This window comes from Mus caroli, unplaced genomic scaffold (assembly GCF_978045245.1).
Source record: "Mus caroli unplaced genomic scaffold, Mus_caroli_1 scaffold_8, whole genome shotgun sequence".
Taxonomy (NCBI): domain Eukaryota; kingdom Metazoa; phylum Chordata; class Mammalia; order Rodentia; family Muridae; genus Mus; species Mus caroli.
In genome coordinates, this window is record NW_028227263.1 from 125,267,667 (window position 1) to 125,287,363 (window position 19,697).

A 19,697-nucleotide genomic window follows, 5' to 3' on the forward strand; every position below is an offset into this window, starting at 1 on the left:
AGAAGAAACATAAAGAGAGAAAATGTGAGAAAGATGCGGGGCAGCACTGAGAGTGGAAGTGACTGAGCAGTGCTGTGGACACAGACCCCACCACCCACAGCCCATAGGATTCTGTGAAGTGCTCCTGCCTGAGAGAACACTCAGCTCAGAAGGAGGAAGGACAGTAGAGGTCAGGGGCCTTGCAGGATCTGAAGGTCTCCTCAGAGAAAGGCCAGTACAGTGAGAAGAGATATGGAGGTGTCCTCCCAGCTTTTCAGCTATGGGTGTACCCCCTGGCAAAGGGTTCTGCTCATAGGTAAGTGTTCCAGCTATCTGATTTTGTGTGGGAAGGGAAACTCTGAAAACAAAAATATTCTGTATAGGAGACATCTGGAGAAGACTTGGGTGTCTGCTTGTATTTGGGGCAAAGAAGGTGCATTGAGGTACAGAGGCTCAGCAGCAGGAAGCTCTGAGCAGAAAGGAGCTGGTGAGGGGAGAGAAAATCCTCAGATGCTCCTATTCAAAATCAGTCACATTGACTAGCATTGGAATCCCAGTGGTCCCCATCTTGACAGGGTGAATCTCCAAATAGGAGTCAAACTTTGATGGTCCAGCAAGATGGCTCAGTGTGTGGTGACAGGCCATTCTGTCCTGATCTGCAAGGATAATTAGCGGGGACCCAGGGCAAGGGAGTGAGAGAGTGGGAGGGAAAGAGACAGGAAGAATGAGAGCAAGTCAATCTTACTGCTCAAGCTCTGAAAACTTTAGTAGTGGCAACATAAACATAAACAGGAGGAGGCTCCAAGGGAGGGGGGAAAAGCCCGGGGGCTCTCTGAAGGTCAGGTGGCAATCTTCAGCTCCTGGAACCAACAACACAGTGTCCTCTCTACCCACATACATTCTTACTGTTATGACCACATATGTTCTCTCAGGATAGTTTATGTAAGCTAGAAAATATCCACAAGGTCATGACTGAGGCCATGGCTCCCAGCACCATTCTGAATTCATTCCTCTGCTCTCACTGAGTAGATGGAGATACAGGCTTCTGCAGGCTCTGTTCTTCACTCCACACAGGTGTGTGTCATGCACCCACAATGTACACACTGAGACACAAGCCTTCGGAAACCCACACATACAATACATAGTTATTAAATCACACTTGAACATAATGATTGTCATTTGCTCCTAACCTAGGAACTGCGTAGAAGAATCCATGCAGATATCCTTTCTTTCTCCTTTACTTCTTTCCTTTTTTCTTTCTTCTTTCCTTCTTTCCTTCCTTCTACCCTCCTTCCTTCCTTCCTTCGTTTGTTCATTCGTTCGTTTGTTCCTTCCTTCCTTCCTGTTTCCTTTGTTTTTTTTTTTCCCTTCCTTTTCACTCCCATTATTTTCTGAGTTCTTTTCAGCAACTGAACATTCAAAAAAGATAATTCCAATCGTTGTCTTCACAAAGCCTTTTCTAGTGAACCGGTTATCAGAGTATTTAGAATAGAGGGTCAATGGTTTAATAGAGCTGCAAATAGAATAGAAAACAATTCAGAAAGTGAGGATTGTGTGCAGGAGTGGAGGAGTAGGAGTAGGAGGAAGAGGAGGAGGAAGTTAGAGAGTTCATTCTCGTCTGGGGACACCTGAGTAGAGGATTCCACACAGTAGAAATAACACCCTCTGAGGCTCTGAGGGCATGGAGGTCATGTTGTTGATCATGTCCATTCTCGTCACACCCCTACCCATAGGTATAAGGCGAGGGATGCTCACACATGCTCATGATTGGTGGCTTATTTCTCTTCCCTTCTAGCCTCCCTCTTTACCTGCTGGCTCCTCTCCACTACTGCCAGAGTCATCATCCATTCACCACTCCAAGTGGTTGAAGGAGAAAGTGTTCTTCTACGAGTTGACAATCTGCCAGAGAATCTTCTAGCCTTTTCCTGGTACAGAGGACTGACAAATTGGAGGCTTGCAATTGCACTGCATTTACTGGACTATAACACGAGTATGACAGGGCCTGAGCACAGTGATAGAGAGATATTGTACAGCAATGGATCCCTATGGATCCAAAATGTCACCCAGGAGGACACAGGATATTACACTCTTCAAACCATAAGTAAACATGGAGAACTGGTATCAAATACATCCACATTTCTTCAGGTGTACTGTAAGTAATTCTTTGTGAACTCTGGGTCCTGGGTTGGGTCCCTCCACTAGGCACACAGAAGTGTCAGGCCTGGCCTGTGTCTCCTTTCCCTCTGCATTGTGTCACCATGTTGGGGCTTGAGCATTTAGTGCAGGACACACATGGTGGAGAACAAAGTCAATTGTGCAGAATCCTTCATTTGATTTTACATTGGAGAAACCTGGACGCAGGGTGGGCAAGTCAGCCAAGGACATCAGCCTCTGTCTAGACCCTTGGGGTCCTTCATAGGGAAACATCCTTGAAAAAGCCCTTGAGGAAAGAAAGAAGGTCCAGTGGAAGCCATGGGCATCTTACGGAGCTGAGTACCAGAAACCCCTTGCTCCACACCTCTGTTCCAGCCTCACCTTCTGTGGGCCCTGAGAACTTTGTGTTAGGGTTGGATTTTGACTTTCTGTCTGCAGAGAAGACTGTTGTAGTCAATGTCTTGCTGCGTGTGGAACCAAACAGTGTATTTCCATGAGAGCCAGGATTAGTCTGTGTATCCTGGTCACACTAGTGACCCAAAGGGAGACAACAGCAGGGCAGATTCCCAGTCCATTAACCCTTTATCCTGATGGGTTTACGAGTCTTCCAGAAAGACCAGGGTGAGGGAGGGAGAGAAGACACAGATCCTACTGACAAATTCTTTTCTTTTGGGGTCAGTACATTCTCTCCTATAAGCAAATGGGACAGGCTGCAATGATGTGGACAGTTCCCCAGACATGAATTGCAGTTCCCATAGTGAAAAGCAGGCATAGCCTGGTGCCACTCAAGTAATACTAATAAACCTATATGCCTGAGTCAGGACCTCACCTTGTATCTTGCCTGTGTATCTGGAGGTCACTGTCATAGTCTCCTCAGAACTTTTTGTTGCTTTCTGTACCTGCTACCCTGCCAGGGGTTCATGTTCACATTCCAGACATGCATTTTCTCTGGGGATGAAAGAGTGTCCCATCAGAATCACCTAGACAGAGGTTCAAGGTATCCCAGAAAGTCCAGGGAGACCAGGGACCACATGAGACACAGCTCAGCAGGCAGAGGAATTGTGAGCACCGTCTTAAAACCTTGTAATTGATGATGGAGCCCAGAGCAATCATTCTAGGACCCAGGTCACCTCCTCTCACACACTCGCACTGTGGGCTCCTGACCCACCTGCTCCTGGGCCTTTCTCCTCCTTCAGCGTCCTGCCTGGTGCCTGCAGTGAGAATGATCTGTCCCTGTCCTGACTCATCCTGCATCTGGTCCCTTTGGATCCCTCATAGATATCTCTGTCACCTTCCTCCTGAAATCAAATCCCATCTTTCCAGAGCACTGAGAACACAGGGCAGACTGTGTGCCCAGCTGGGATTCTGTGTTGCACAGAGAGTGCAATGGCTCCCTCTTTGTTGCTGACTGACCCAGGATGAGAACACAACAGAGGGTTACCCCTGGGTGAGCTGCTGTTTTCTCAGTGCTCAGAGATATTCAGATGGTTTGGTTGTTTGTCACTGCGTACTCTGGAGGGCTTAAACAGAAAGAGCCAAGAAGAGAGGGTTGGTGGTCCAGAGAATTTACAGGGTAGAGAACACAGAGCTACCCACCCACAGCCCAAGATGCTTCTGTCTGGGAGGAGCCTGAGGCTATATGAGAAATGGGTGATTTGGGCTGTACCAGATATGATGCAGATAGAGGCCATATCAGGCCAGAATCCAGGGAAGTCACCAGTTACTGTCTGCCAAGGTTATACTCCCTGTCAGGCCCTCCTGATCATGGGTGAGGAGCCCACACTTTACAGAGTGTGAGCAGAGTGGACTCAGCTATTCTTTGGAGTCTCCTCAGGAACTCAATGACCTGAGAGGAGTCTCAGGGTTTGTAGGAGAGAAGCCACAGTGGGACAGAGGTTTAGCAGCAGCAGGAGACTCTTGGTGAAGAAGTTCGGGCTGGGGGAGAGTGTTCTCACCCACAGTTAATCAGCATGAGCACAGTGTTCTGAAGTCTGATGCTCTCAGCTGTGAAGTTCCAACAAAATTCCACCTGGTGTTGATCAGTGATATGGCTCAGTGGATATCTGCATTTACTTCATTGTCTGACAACCTTTGAAGCAGTGAATACAAGTTGTCTTCTCACCTCCACCTAGGGAAGGTGTCCTGCTACCACCTTCACCCACTGAGAAACACCTGTACAGAGAGGCATGATCTCATGGGCAATTGTTCGCCTGTGCATGCATTCCCCTCCCTCCCAGAATGTAACAAAAAAACAAAACAAAACAAAAACAAAACCAAAGATAATGGAATTATTAATACTGTACCACAAACATATGAATGTGACCATTATCTTGCATGGTCCTGAGACATCATTCATTCATTCAGTCATTCATTGGTTCCCCACAGATATCTGATGTGTTTTTAGGCAGCCTTTCTTTAAAAAAAAAAAAGACCACTACTGGGTCTCACAATTTTCTAGCCCTAGTGGACAGGATGACAGATAAGTAAAGAAAGCTAGGTGATCAGGTGTCGGAGGGAACCATAAAAGGAACAGAAACACAATAGAGTCAGAGAGTGAAGACAGGAGGCTGGGGAAGGGGTAAGGGACAGCACCTCAACACCATCTACACTGCGTGTGAGCAGGGATCTGAGGGGCATGAAGCAGGGCCGTGTAGACATCCAAGGAGAGAGCACCATACAGAGGAAATGACAAGTGAGGGACATGGAGCACATGGAGGTAATGTTGTGACCACCACCAAGTAGGGAAGGGAGACCCTCACTCACACACCTCAGCTGAGCTATGGACACAGCTGATCAGGACACAGGGTGCCATCTCAGTCAAATATGAAAGTCCTAATATTGATGGATCTCTCTTCCCTTCTAGCCTCTCATTTCACCTGTGGGCGTCCTTCCTTCCCTGCCAAGCTCACTATTGAATCAGTGCCGCCCAGAGTTGCTGAAGGAGGAAGCGTTCTTCTCCGTGTTCACAATCTTCCAGAGTATCTTCAATTATTTTTTTGGTACAAAGGGGTGATTTTGATTAACAAGGTTGAGATTGCCCGACACAGAACAGTCAAGAATTTAAGCGATCCAGGCCCTGCCCACAGCGGTAGAGAGATAGTGTACAGCAATGGATCCCTGCTGCTCCAGAATGTCACCTGGAAGGACACAGGTTTCTACACCATACAAACTCTGAATCGATATTGGAAAATAGAATTAGCACACATTTACCTTCAGGTGGATAGTAAGTGATTCTCTGTGATTATTCAGTGCTGGGGAAGGGGGGGGTGGGCTTCTACCAGGAGCACTGTCACTGCTGGCATGTGACTACCTCCTCTCTGCACTTTTATCCCTATATTGGGGTTTGACTACTATATGCAGGACACATATGCAGGAGAGAAATGCTCATGGGTCAGACTCTGCTTTCTGACATCCACTTGTATCTCAGAGGACCTAAGATGCCAGACTCCCCTGTCTGTTGAGGCTCTTGCAGTGCACACAAGGAAAGTGTGGAGTCCATACAGAATGGTGTGCACTGGCAAGCTTTGGTCCTGGTTGTCTGTCCCACGCTTGACTAAAAATGTCCTGGGTTCCATTTTTCTAGGACGTTACACTTACTTCTGCTCTGTGCAGAGAGTGAACAATGGTTTTTGGCTATCTATATCAATCCAGTGTGTTTATTATCACTAAACAGTAGAGTTTCAAAAAAAAAATACCCCCCCCCCACACAAAACAAAATAACAGCAAAAAAAAAAAAAAACAACAAAAACAAAACCAAACACAAACAAACAAAAAACCCACCAAAAACCAAAAACCATAAAACAACAGAAGAAATCAAAGTAACCCAGCATAGTTTTAGACAGAATGGAAGGGTGCTGCTTCCTTCCTGTCTCCTCACACCTTGCTCTTCCTTATCTTATAGCAAATGGGATTATGAGTCCAGGGATATAAATGCTCACAGTGGACTGGTTCCTCCCAGTTAAAAGATTTGCTATAGTCCTGCCCAGCAGTCATTATGGTATTTGTATTTTCAGTTGAGCCTCCCTGTTTCAAATGACTATGGCTTGTATCAAGTTGACATAAATCCCAACAGCATTATTCCTGGGCCTTCTAAGAAGAGCAGCCTGCTCCAAGCCCTTACCCAGCCCTAGTCCTGGGGGCTAAGTCAGAACAGGAAGAACATGTATAAGGTGAGGTCAGAGGTTGAGTGCAGCTACAAAGAAATGAGAAAAGTCAGAAAGTGAATATGTAGGGTGTGCAGAGACCAAGGTCAGAGGGAGGCATCATCTCAAAGCACAGTGTGCATGAGTGTGTGCAGTGTCTGGCCAAGGGCAGTGAGGGGGCAGCCATGGAGACACCAAGGAGAGAGCTCCATGCAGAGGAAATGACAGATTCTGTGCCACTGAGGGAATGGAGGCCATTATGTTGACTTCTACCAGGTGGGATAGACACCCCCACAGACCTGTCTAGGCTGAGTGAAGAATCCATCTGCTTAGAATACAGGTCACCATCTTTCCACCAACCACAATGATCCCATGTGATGATTTTTCTCCTTTCCCTTCCAGCCTCCCTTTCCCCGTGCTGTGACACTCTTGACTCTGCCCAACTCAGGATTGATCCAGTGACTCGGCACGCTACTGAAGGGGAAAGTGTTCTTCTCCAGGTCCATAATCTGCCAAAAGATCCACAAGCCTTTTCCTGGTACAAAGGCGTAGATAGCAGTCCATACTTTAAAATTGTAGAATATAGCAAAGCAAGGTATTCCATGCTCATCGGCCAATCATACAGCAGAAGAGAGATTGGGTACCTTAATGGATCCCTGCTGCTCCAGGATTTGACTGAGAAAGACTCTGGCTTGTACACACTAATAACAACAGACAGCAATGTGAAAGTTGAAACCTTGCACGTGCAAATCAATGTCCACAGTAAGTGACTCTCTATGGCTTCCCACTGCTGGGTGTGGCTTTCCCTATTTCATAATTGTACTCTAAGAAGTGGGCTGTGCCTGCTCTCTCCACCACTGCATTGTGTCCTCACATTGGCATTTGGGCACTTACTGCTGGGTTCACATGGGGTGGAATAACAGCATTAGATCAGAACCTGTCACCTGTCTTTTAATGGAGAAGTACCCATCCTGTGCTGGATAAACTCAGCCCAAGAATGTCAGAGTCTGCCCTGACCCTTGGGCCTCTGACCATGTCCATATCTCTGGAATAGACTCCATGTGTGTCAGATAAGCCTTAGTTGAGGAAGCTGTGGAGTCCCCACACAGAGCACCAGGAGGCCTGGAAGCAAATCTCTGTGAGTTTAAATTGCAGGTGACAATGGGAACATTAATGTTATTGGTTGGCTTTGGATTCCTGTTAGAGCAGACATGGTACAAGGCTATCATGGCATGTGTCACCATCCAGTGCACTGTCCTGAGAGCCACAGTTATGATAGTTCCCCTGGACATCTTCTACAGAGACACATCCAAGAATGCATTGATGGAGAGGACAATCTGGGCTCCAGGATATTAACTAGCTGTTTGGATGGCCTTATGAGACTTCGCAGGAAGGCCAGGGTCTCAAAGGTGATGGACAATGGACACAGGTCCTTCTGGCAGGTGTTCTTTCTCTGTTGTGTATCTCCTGGAATTCTCTTCTGCAGGTTAACAATTTAAGAGGTGTTAACTGGAGAGCACCAAGAATGAGGTGCTATTCCGTTGCTGATCAGTAGATGGTGAAGTAACATAGCCCAAGACTTCAGAGTCTGCACAGTCTCCTGAGGCTCTTGCCATGCTCAGAATGGCAGAACACTCAGAAAAGTTATTCTGGAAACCATGCACTTGAGGTGTAGCCTTGCTCCATATCTCACCCTACAGATGTTGTGTTTTCATGGGCAGTCTTTCAGACATACTAAGCACATTACTCTGTCAGAGCATCCTGTGCTAACAGGTTCCCAGCTCTCCCTGGTATATCCCATAGGGAATCACCTAGACAGAGGACATCTGCCTCCCAGGAAGTACATGGGCAGACCTTGGTTAAGGCTCAGGTAGCACAAGATGCTGAGAGTCCCTCTGAAATTCTTAGGTTTTTGGGGTCACTGTCCTTGCTCTGGGGTCTAGGTGACCTCTTGCTTCAAAGTCACAAGAAACTCCCCATACAATTGCTCCTGGGTCTCATGACAATGTACCCTGACTGATGACTCTAGTGAGCATGGGTCTGTCCCTTTCCTAGACATCAGTCAGCAGGTTCCTTTTCAGTCCTTACCGGCATCTCTGTCACCTTCCTGCAGGTAGTAGATTCCACAGCACTGAGAACGAAGGGCAGCTTAGGATCCTGTGCTGTAAAGGACACATTGGGAGAACACAGCAGAGGGCAGTCTTGTGGTGAGCTGTTGCTGCCCCAGGGTGCAGAGATGATTATCAGTCTTGTGCTTGCCACCATTCATGCTAGCAGCCAGCATCGCCCTGGGAACCCCTCCAGCCTAGGTAGAGGCTGAGCTCAGAGGGAGGAAGACTGTAGAGCTTTGGGGCAGTGCTGGAGCAAATGCTGTTCACCTCAGAGGGAGGCAGTGCAGGCTGCTGCAGCCTTAATGACTCACTGTGTACTTCTCTGCAATGCTTACAGCCCTTGATATTGTCCTCTGCTCACTGGTGAGGAGGACAGTGCCTGACTGTGTGGGAGGAGGGGAGCTCAGAGACTTGCTGGAATCTCCTAAGGCAGAAGGATGAGGAAGGGTCTCTCAAGTGACCACTGATCTCCATCTAGGTGCTGTGACCTGTCCATAAGCATACACTCAGGATGGTGTACACCTGCTTCTGCACACAGCTGCAATCAGGTCTATTTCATACACCTTTGTGTGTTAATTCCAGCTGGAGTTTTAACCAGTGTCAGTAGTTCCAAATATGAGAATTTCATTAGCATCTTGACATTCAAGATATTTGGATATTTGCCTATCTACCCATAGGCATTCAAGCCTGTTTAGGGACTGGACCTTCTCAAAATGTCAAATTAGATTTTTTTCTAACAAAGCTCTAGGTGTAATGGGATGTAAGACAGATCAGGAAGGCCTGAAGTGAAGTCAGGTATTGACTGGGTCTGAATGGTGGTTGGGATGTAAAAACCTGGGGTCTCTATTGGAAGAAAAAAATTGAGGAAAAAGTTTGCCTGCAACCCACATCTTCTGAGGGAGAGCAGGTTTGTGGGGACAGTGAGGGTGGAGACACAGGAGGATAAAGTTCCCCACAGAGGAAGGAACATAAAGTTAGGTGTTGCAGCCAGCCACCAGCTTGCAACGAACGGTTCAACTGAGATGGCAGCTCGGGCTAAAAGAGAGGAACTAGACGGGGCAAAAGAAGAAACGGAGCCAAGACAGTTTCATTCTGATCAAAGTTCAATTTTACTTGTTCCGACACTCAGTTATAAAAGAAGGGGGAAGGGACCCAATTCCTGCCAAATAACTCGGGGTCCAGTAGCAGGATGAGCACGTGTGTGGCTCCAAACAGCAAAGCGGCATGGTCCAGCAGTGGGCGTGGTAGAACGAATGGGCAGGAAACTGCACCCCTGAGCAAGCAGGTTCCAGGCTGGGGGAGGGGAAACTATATCTCCTCCCTTTTGATAACAAAAAGAAAAAAAAAGAAAAGGGTGGCCTGAGGCAAAAAATTTATTTATGCTCAATAGTTCTGCCTGAATTCTTAGGCTAAAGAAAAAACCTGTTTCCGTGGGATTCCCTAACTTTTCTTATGGTAAACTGTATCTGGCAAAGACTGTCCTTTTTATCCTAGTAAACCACTAACAGAATAGCCCTGAGCTGTAGGCTCTGACTTTATAATGCTAATTAGTGCTGAATAGGTAAGTTCCGGGTTGCATTTTAAGTAGGGCGTTGGAACCCTGGCTAAGTTTGACTGAACAAATTTGAAATACACTTTATTAAGAATAACACTGAGTTGATATTCCTCTGCCTTTTTGGATGACAGGCGGGAAACAGGGAGAAGGGGGTGACAGCTGGCTCCGTAGTACAAGGCCAATCGGCTTATTATTTGGGTGGGAGGCAGTGAAGGGCTTGCCCTTCCAACAGTATGGTCTCCAACCTCTCTCCCCCCTATTAATTAAGTTTAAAAAGGCAACGCTTAACTGAGGTGATCAAATGATTTTCTCATCTGTAGATGAGTGGGCTTTTAACCTTGGCTTGGGTGGACATTGACCCAATTCCTCCCGTGGGTACAATCACGACCCACACCTGTGGCTCTTGGTATCTTTTGGGGAGGGGGAGACAGAGCCTTAGATATTTTTTGTTTTTTAGCTGGAAATTAGATACCAATCTCCATTTTAAACCAGGTATGTCGCACAGGGAACTCAGAAACAGTCAGGCTGGACCTCCCCCTGCAATAATTCTCTGCACCAAGTGATACCCATACTGTATTCATATGATTACGAACCAGTATGCACAATTCTGAGTACTGTGCAGCTCCTAAAGGAGAATTGTCAACCTCAGATTTAGCAATGCCTAGGAACTAACTGCTCGTTGTAACTAGAAAGTTTGAAAAGTTATTAAGAGTCAAATGTGCATAATTTATTTATTAACTAGAAATAGGCATAAGCAATTGCAAATTTGAGAATTAATAGTATCTGAGGGATGAACTATCTCAAGCAATTATGAGCTCAGAGATATAGAATTGACTATTAATATACAAATTAAGGTTTGATTGTTCAGCATTTTAAAGCACCATCTACAGCACATGACTAGATTATTTGTGCTGGAACAGGGGAAACTGTGTGTCTTAAGACTCCGCCCCACAGCAGCTAGTTGGGCCCACGTGGGCCAACGATTGGCTGGGAGGATGAGAAAAATGACTTTACAATAATGTTTTTTCTGGCCAAAGAATTGTCTTGGGCACAACTAATATTTAATTACCAATTAATAACAATTATAAAAGCTTTCTTTATTTTTTGTAAAACCTTTTGTAGTAAACTAAAACCCTAAGTAATAAAAGGATATTGTCTCTGAATCTCTTGGGTGAGAGCAAGGATTTAAGGTAAACTTCCCTTGAGAAGAATTAGTTAATAAAATACTTTCCACTTAGGAAACAATATACACTGAAAGATTAAAACTCGGCTTCTTGTATAGAAGTGGAAACAATAAAATTTTTTCTTACATAATGTAAAGTTACATTAGCCATACCTAGAGGCAAAATTTTCTAGTGATTACAGTTCACTAGAAGCAAAACTCTTTGAATTTAAGCATTATTAAACATCTGAATAGATCTGTAACACTGTTAAAAAGAAATTTTCTTTTTTTTTTTTTTTTTTTTTTTGGTTTTTCGAGACAGGGTTTCTCTGTGTAGCCCTGGCTGTCCTGGCACTCACTTTGTAGACCAGGCTGGCCTCGAACTCAGAAATCCGCCTGCCTCTGCCTCCCGAGTGCTGGGATTAAAGGCGTGCGCCACCACGCCCGGCTTAAGAAATTTTCTTGAACACAGGGAAAGACTTTTTCAGGAACTGTTTGCAAAACACAAGAAGGCCACAAGCCGCTCTGGGGCTGCCCAGAGCCCTGTATTGACTCAAACGTAAAATACTTTTTAATCTGAGCATCAATCTTAAATTTGCAATCAAACTGCAAGCTGCAGCCAATGGAACAATGGCAGTTTTAACCATAATTTTTAAGTTTCTTGTGCAACGTTAGGATAATACCTACAACCTTGGGAAAGCAAAACCCAAGTTTAAAACAATTTATCATCTTTAAAATCAATATTAGAAGCATTACTATCATATTACGAAGTTTGGATGTCAATTAATACCTATGAATACCTATTAAAGCAAGCTTTAATGCTTTAATAAAGAGGCATTGCTTTAAATCTTATCTTAAATTTTACTATTTAGGATAGGAACCACATTAATTATCATCTAAACTAGAAATATCTTTAGAGACCCAGCCACTTGGCCTGCCTTATGCCAGGTGTCGGAGGTCTCTAAACTTGAGTTATTAAATTTAACACTAACCATCTGTAGCAATGTAACAATTATTAATCTTAACCAACAACTTATGAGCTGAATGCGAAAACATGCAGAGCACATTATCAATAAAAAGGAACCAAATGAAGCAGTTAATTTTAGACCAATCAGAGAATATTAATTTTTGTAGCTACAATCATAGAATAAAAAAACACTTTACCATTGTCAAACACATTAATCATGAACCATTTATCAGCTTTTTTTTACTCAGAAACTAAGAGGCTGTTTCTTCTTCCTTGAACCATGGGCTACAGCTATCTTCCATAACTTTAAACCCTTCCTTCTTCTGCCTAAAGCAGCTTCCTAAAAAGCTGCGGCCGACTGCTTAGCTCATATCCTACCACACCCTCAGCAACACCTTACAAAAATGAAATTTTTTTTAAAATAAATTTATTTATTATTATTATTATTATTTTAATTTTTAATATTTTTATTACATATTTTCCTCAATTACATTTCCAATGCTATCCCAAAAGTCCTCCATACCCCCCCCCCGACTTCCCTACCCACCCATTCCCATTCTTTTGACCCTGGCATTCCCCTATATTGGGGCATATAAAGTTTGCAAGTCCAATGGGCCTCTCTTTCCAGTGATGGCCGACTAGGCCATCTTTCGATACATATGCAGCTAGAGACAAGAGCTCCGGGGTACTGGTTAGTTCATCATGTTGTTCCAACTATAGGGTTGCAAATTCCTTTAGCTCCTTGGGTACTTTCTCTAGCTTCTCCATTGGGAGCCCTGTGATACATCCAATAGCTGACTGTGAACATCCACTCCTGTGTTTGCTAGGCCCCGGCATCGTCTCACAAGAGACAGCTATATTTGGGTCCTTTCAGCAAAATCTTGCTAGTGTATGCAATGGTGTCAGCGTTTAGAAGCTGATTATGGGACGGATCCCTGGATACAGCAGTCTCTAAATGGTCCATCCTTTCATCACAGCTATGAACTTTGTCTCTGTAACTCCTTCCCTGGGTGTTTTGTTCCCAATTCTAAGAAGGTGCACAGTGTTCACACTTTGGTCTTCATTCTTCTTGAGTTTCATGCGTTTATCAAATTGTACCTTATATCTTGGGTATCCTAAGTTTTGGGCTAATATCCACTTATCAGTGAATACATATTGTGTGAGTTCTTTTGTGATTGTGTTATTTCACTCAAGATGATGCCCTCCAGGTCCATCCATTTGGCTAGGAATTTCATAAATTCATTCTTTTTAATAGCTGAGTAGTACTCCATTGTGTAAATGTACCATAATTTCTGTATCCATTCCTCTGTTGAGGGACATCTGGGTTCTTTCCAGCTTCTGGCTATTATAAATAGGGCTGCTATGAACATAGTGGAGCATGTGTCCTTTTTACCGGTTGGGACATCTTCTGGATATATGCCCAGGAGAGGTATTGCTGGATCCTCCGGTAGTACTATGTCCAATTTTCTGAGGAACCGCCAGACTGATTTCCAGAGTGGTTGTACAAGCTTGCAATCCCACCAACAATGGAGGAGTGTTCCTCTTTCTCCACATCCTCGCCAGCATCTGCTGTCACCTGAATTTTTGATCTTAGCCATTCTGACTGGTGTGAGGTGGAATCTCAGGGTTGTTTTGATTTGCATTTCCCTGATGATTAAGGATGTTGAACATTTTTTCAGGTGTTTCTCTGCCATTCGGTATTCCTCAGGTGAGAATTCTTTGTTCAGTTCTGAGCCCCATTTTTTTTTAAATATTTTTATTACATATTTTCCTCAATTACATTTCCAATACTATCCCAAAAGTCCCCCATAGTGCCCCCCACTTCCCTACCCACCCATTCCCATTCTTTTGGCCCTGGCATTCCCCTATATTGGGGCATATAAAGTTTGCAAGTCCAATGGGCCTCTCTTTCCATTGATGGCCGACTAGGCCATCTTTCGATACATATGCAGCTAGAGACAAGAGCTCCAGGGTTCTGGTTAGTACATCATGTTGTTCCAACAATAGGGTTGCAGATCCCTTTAGCTCCTTGGGTACTTTCTCTAGCTTCACCATTGGGAGCCCTGTGATACATCCAATAGCTGACTGTGAACATCCACTCCTGTGTTTGCTAGGCCCCGGCATCGTCTCACATGAGACAGCTATATTTGGGTCCTTTCAGCAAAATCTTGCTAGTGTATGCAATGGTGTCAGCGTTTAGAAGCTGATTATGGGACGGATCCCTGGATACAGCAGTCTCTAAATGGTCCATCCTTTCATCACAGCTACGAACTTTGTCTCTGTAACTCCTTCCCTGGGTGTTTTGTTACCAATTCTAAGAAGGTGCACAGTGTCCACACTTTGGTCTTCATTCTTCTTGAGTTTCATGCGTTTATCAAATTGTATCTTATATCTTGGGTATCCTAAGTTTTGGGCTAATATCCACTTATCAATGAATACATATTGTGTGAGTTCTTTTGTGATTGTGTTACTTCACTCAAGATGATGCCCTCCAGGTCCATCCATTTGGCTAGGAATTTCATAAATTCATTCTTTTTAATAGCTGAGTAGTACTCCATTGTGTAAATGTACCATAATTTCTGTATCCATTCCTCTGTTGAGGGACATCTGGGTTCTTTCCAGCTTCTGGCTATTATAAATAGGGCTGCTATGAACATAGTGGAGCATGTGTCCTTTTTACCGGTTGGGACATCTTCTGGATATATGCCCAGGAGAGGTATTGCTGGATCCTCCGGTAGTACTATGTCCAATTTTCTGAGGAACCGCCAGACTGATTTCCAGAGTGGTTGTACAAGCTTGCAATCCCACCAACAATGGAGGAGTGTTCCTCTTTCTCCACATCCTCGCCAGCATCTGCTGTCACCTGAATTTTTGATCTTAGCCATTCTGACTGGTGTGAGGTGGAATCTCAGGGTTGTTTTGATTTGCATTTCCCTGATGATTAAGGATGTTGAACATTTTTTCAGGTGCTTCTCTGCCATTCGGTATTCCTCAGGTGAGAATTCTTTGTTCAGTTCTGAGCCCCATTTTTTAATGGGGTTATTTGACTTTCTGGAGTCCACCTTCTTGAGTTCTTTATATATATTGGATATTAGTCCCTTATCTGATTTAGGATAGGTGAAGATACTTTCCCAATCTGTTGGTGGATTTTTTGTCTTATTGATGGTGTCTTTAGCCTTGCAGAAGCTTTGCAGTTTCATGAGGTCCCACTTGTCAATTCTCAATCTTACAGCACAAGCCATTACTGTTCTATTCAGGAATTTTTCCCCTGTGCCCATATCTTCAAGGCTTTTCCCCACTTTCTCCTCTATAAGTTTCAGTGTCTCTGGTTTTATGTGAAGTTCCTTGATCCACTTAGACTTGACCTTAGTACAAGGAGATAGGAATGGATCGATTCGCATTCTTCTACATGTTAACAACCAGTTGTGCCAGCACCATTTGTTGAAAATGCTGTCTTTCTTCCACTGGATGTTTTTAGCTCCCTTGTCGAAGATCAAGTGACCATAGGTGTGTGGGTTCATTTCTGGGTCTTCAATTCTATTCCATTGGTCTATTTGTCTGTCACTATACCAGTACCATGCAGTTTTTATCACAATTGCTCTGTAGTAGAGCTTTAGGTCCGGCATGGTGATTCCACCAGAGGTTCTTTTATCCTTGAGAAGAGTTTTTGCTATCCTAGGTTTTTTGTTATTCCAGATGAATTTGCAGATTGCACTTTCTAATTCGTTGAAGAATTGATTTGGAATTTTGATGGGGATTGCATTGAATCTGTCGATTGCTTTTGGCAAGATAGCCATTTTTACAATGTTGATCCTGCCAATCCATGAGCATGGGAGATCTTTCCATCTTCTGAGATCTTCTATAATTTCTTTCTTCAGAGACTTGAAGTTTTTATTATACAGATCTTTCACTTCCTTAGTTAGAGTCACGCCAAGATATTTTATATTATTTGTGACTATTGAGAAGGGTGTTGTTTCCCTAATTTCTTTCTCGGCCTGTTTATTCTTTGTGTAGAGAAAGGCCATTGATTTGTTTGAGTTAATTTTATATCCAGCTACTTCACCGAAGCTCTTTATCAGGCTTAGGAGTTCTCTGGTGGAATTTTTAGGGTCACTTATATATACTATCATATCATCTGCAAAAAGTGATATTTTGACTTCATCTTTTCCAATTTGTATCCCTTTGATCTTCTTTTGTTGTCGAATTGCTCTGGCTAGGACTTCAAGTACAATGTTGAATAGGTATGGAGAAAGTGGACAGCCTTGTCTAGTCCCTGATTTTAGAGGGATTGCTTCAAGCTTCTCACCATTTACTTTGATGTTGGCTACTGGTTTGCTGTAGATTGCTTTTATCATGTTTAGGTATGGGCCTTGAATTCCTGATCTTTCCAAGACTTTTATCATGAATGGGTGTTGGATCTTGTCAAATGCTTTTTCCGCATCTAAGGAGATGACCATGTGGTTTTTGTCTTTGAGTTTGTTTATATACTGTATTACGTTGATGGATTTCCGTATATTGAACCATCCCTGCATCCCTGGGATGAAACCTACTTGGTCAGGATGGATGATTGTTTTGATGTGTTCTTGGATTCGGTTAGCAAGAACTTTATTGAGGATTTTTGCATCAATATTCATAAGGGATATTGGTCTGAAGTTTTCTATCTTTGTTGGGTCTTTTTGTGGTTTAGGTATCAGAGTAATTGTGGCTTCATAGAATGAGTTGGGTAGAGTACCTTCTGTTTCTATTTTGTGGAATAGTTTGTGAAGAACTGGGATTAGATCTTCTTTGAAGGTCTGATAGAACTCTGCACTAAACCCATCTGGTACTGGGCTTTTTTTAGTTGGGAGACTATTAATGACTGCTTCTATTTCTTTGGGGGATATAGGGCTGTTTAGATCATTAACCTGATCTTGATTCAACTTTGGTACCTGGTATCTGTCTAGGAACTTCTCCATTTCATCCAGGTTCTCCAGTTTTGTTGAGTATAGCCTTTGGTAGAAGGATCTGATGGTGTTTTGGATGTCTTCAGGATCTGTTGTTATGTCTCCCTTTTCATTTCTGATTTTGTTAATTAGGATGTTGTCCCTGTGCCCTCTAGTGAGTCTAGCTAAGGGTTTATTTATCTTGTTGATTTTCTGAAAGAACCAGCTCCTTGATTGGTTGATTCTTTGAATAGTTTTTCTTGTTTCCACTTGGTTGATTTCACCCCTGAGTTTGATTATTTCCTGCCGTCTACTCCTCTTGGGTGAATTTGCTTCCTTTTGTTCTAGTGCTTTTAGGTGTGTTGTCAAGCTGCTAATGTGTGCTCTCTCTAGTTTCCTTTTGGAGGCACTCAGAGCTATGAGTTTTCCTCTTAGAAATGCTTTCATTGCGTCCCATAAGTTTGGGTATGTTGTGGCTTCATTTTCATTGAACTCTAAAAAGTCCTTAATTTCTTTCTTTATTCCTTCCTTGACCAAGGTATCATTGAGAAGAGTGTTGTTCAGTTTCCACGTGAAGGTTGGCTTTCTATTATTTATTTTGTTATTGAAGATCAGCCTTAGGCCATGGTGATCTGATAGGATGCATGGGACAATTTCAATATTTTTATATCTGTTGAGGCCTGCTTTGTGACCAATTATGTGGTCAATTTTGGAGAAGGTACCATGAGGTGCTGAGAAGAAGGTATATCCTTTTGTTTTAGGATAGAATGTTCTGTAGATATCTGCCAGATCCATTTGATTCATAATTTCAAAAATGAAATTTTAAGCTAGTGCTAGCACGTGTACCTGTTCGTTGCTCCGGTGCCCGATACGAAGATCCTTTGCCTTTCCTGTGGAGCTCCACACCAACAGCGTTTCTCTTAGCGTCCCTCTGCCATTCTTCAGGTCCCAGTTCTAGCACCAAACTGTTGCGTCCGGCCAGCAGCTCGCAACTGAGATGGCAGCTCGGGCTAAAAGAGAGGAACTAGACGGGGCGAAAGAAGAAACGGAGCCAAGACAGTTTCATTCTGGTCAAAGCTCAATTTTACTTGTTCCGACACTCAGTTATAAAAGAAGGGGGAAGGGACCTGATTCCCGCCAAATAACTCGGGGTCCAGTAGCAGGATGAGCACTTGTGTGGCTCCAAACAGCAAAGCGGCATGGTCCAGCAGTGGGCGTGGTAGAACGAATGGGCAGGAAACTCCACCCCTGAGCAAGCAGGTTCCAGGCTGGGGGAGGGGAGACTATAGTTAGGCCCACCGAGGGCATTGAGGTCATTTGTTCAATCCCTTTGACTTGAGCAGACACTCCCACCCACCTCCACTGAGTGACAGATCTAAGCTTCTCTGGTCAGAGGACCCTGTCTTTTCACCAAAGACAAAGATCTCAATATTGATGGATTTGTCTCTTTGCCTTGTTTCTTCCTTTCAGTCTGTATTCCCATTCTTCCATGATCCAGCTCACTACTGAATCAGTAAGAGGAGCATCAGGAATTGAAGGATCCAGACTCAACTCTAGGTGTCCAAAACAGCTTCTCCTCAGGGGCAGCATTGAATTTCCTGTCAGAGCTGACAGGGAACAAGGCTTGGCTGAGTGTCCAAGTCCCATAGGGTGTAGGATCAGCTGTTTACTTCCATGACAGCTGCATTCATGTGGGTCACCTGTGCACCTCCTTCTCATGAGTCTCAACAGACAGGTACCAGGACAGAAGCCAATTGTTCTGATAGACTTAGGATACTCGTATGAAAATAATGTCTCCAAGGGTTGGGACAGAGGTGACAGTTCCCCAAGCACCTCCTTACCCTCAGGAATCCAGCCTAGGGTAAGTGGAACAGATGCTATTGATGCAAGCAGCTTCACCACCCCAGGTCAGAACATTGCTCAGACCTAATCTTATCTCATAGTCAGTGCAACGATCATGTACAGAGTGTCCTACTTCAAGTAAACTGAGGCACATCAACCTCAGTAGCTGAATCAGGATCATACAGTTTGTAGGTTGCAGATGCAAAGCACAAGATATATCTATAGTCACAGCTCCAATTGCTTTATTCAGTGTGAGCTATAGAGGGTCTGTTTGAGTTGTGTGAAAGATGAATATCATTTGGTCCCCCCTTTGTTTCTTTGCAGAGCTTGTGACACAGCCTGTTGTGAGAGTCACAGACAGCACAGTTAGAGTACCGAGCTCAGTGGTCTTCACTTGCTTCTCAGACAACACTGGGATCTCCATCCGTTGGCTCTTCAACAATCAGAGTCTTCAGCTCACAGAGAGGATGACCCTGTCCCCGTCAAAGTGCCAACTCAGGATACATACTGTGAGGAAGGAGGATGCTGGAGAGTACCAATGTGAGGCATTCAACCCAGCCAACTCAAAGACCAGTCTTCCAGTCAGCCTGGCCGTGATGAATGAGTGACCCGTCCTCTCATGCTATATCATTTTTATATTGAGATGCCCACACCTACCCACCTCTGCCAGTTACAGATTTCCATTCAATTGTATGGCCAGTTCACCATCTCTCCTATCCCTCCCCACACCTGATCCTGAACCCCTCCATTTTCTCCCACACCCCCTCTCCTACCCAGTTCTCTCCCTCCATCTGCTCCCCCCTTCTTATGGGATTTATGTATACACCCTTGGCTTTCCAACTTGTTTAGCTTCTTTGATTCAG

The 19,697-nt window shown here is 44.2% G+C and overlaps 1 protein-coding gene across 3 annotated transcripts; it reads left to right on the forward strand.

The window, feature by feature from the left end:
• Window positions 1–231: 231 nt before the first annotated feature.
• Window positions 232–19,442, forward strand: LOC110288811 (pregnancy-specific glycoprotein 22-like). 3 transcript variants are annotated; one of them, XM_085842120.1, is made up of 6 exons: window positions 232–295; window positions 1,775–2,131; window positions 4,997–5,356; window positions 6,678–7,037; window positions 8,429–8,482; window positions 19,159–19,442. In XM_085842120.1, the coding sequence occupies exons 1-6, from the start codon at window positions 232–234 to the stop codon at window positions 19,440–19,442; spliced, it is 1,479 nt and encodes a 492-aa protein (XP_085698246.1). The 3 variants fall into 3 exon arrangements, with proteins under 3 accessions (XP_085698246.1, XP_085698247.1, XP_085698248.1); XM_085842121.1 differs by lacking the exon at window positions 8,429–8,482; XM_085842122.1 differs by lacking the exons at window positions 6,678–7,037; window positions 8,429–8,482.
• The last annotated feature ends 255 nt before the right edge of the window (window positions 19,443–19,697 follow it).

What these genes read in the sequence shown, in the direction of transcription:
- LOC110288811 (XM_085842120.1), top strand. Translation starts at nt 232, where the DNA reads ATGGAGGTGTCCTCCCAGCTTTTCAGCTATGGGTGTACCCCCTGGCAA. An exon ending in CACATTTCTTCAGGTGTACT is followed by an intron (nt 2,132 to 4,996) that starts GTAAGTAATTCT and finishes CTTCCCTTCTAG; the next exon opens with CCTCTCATTTCACCTGTGGG. An exon ending in CGTGCAAATCAATGTCCACA is followed by an intron (nt 7,038 to 8,428) that starts GTAAGTGACTCT and finishes AGGGCAGCTTAG; the next exon opens with GATCCTGTGCTGTAAAGGAC.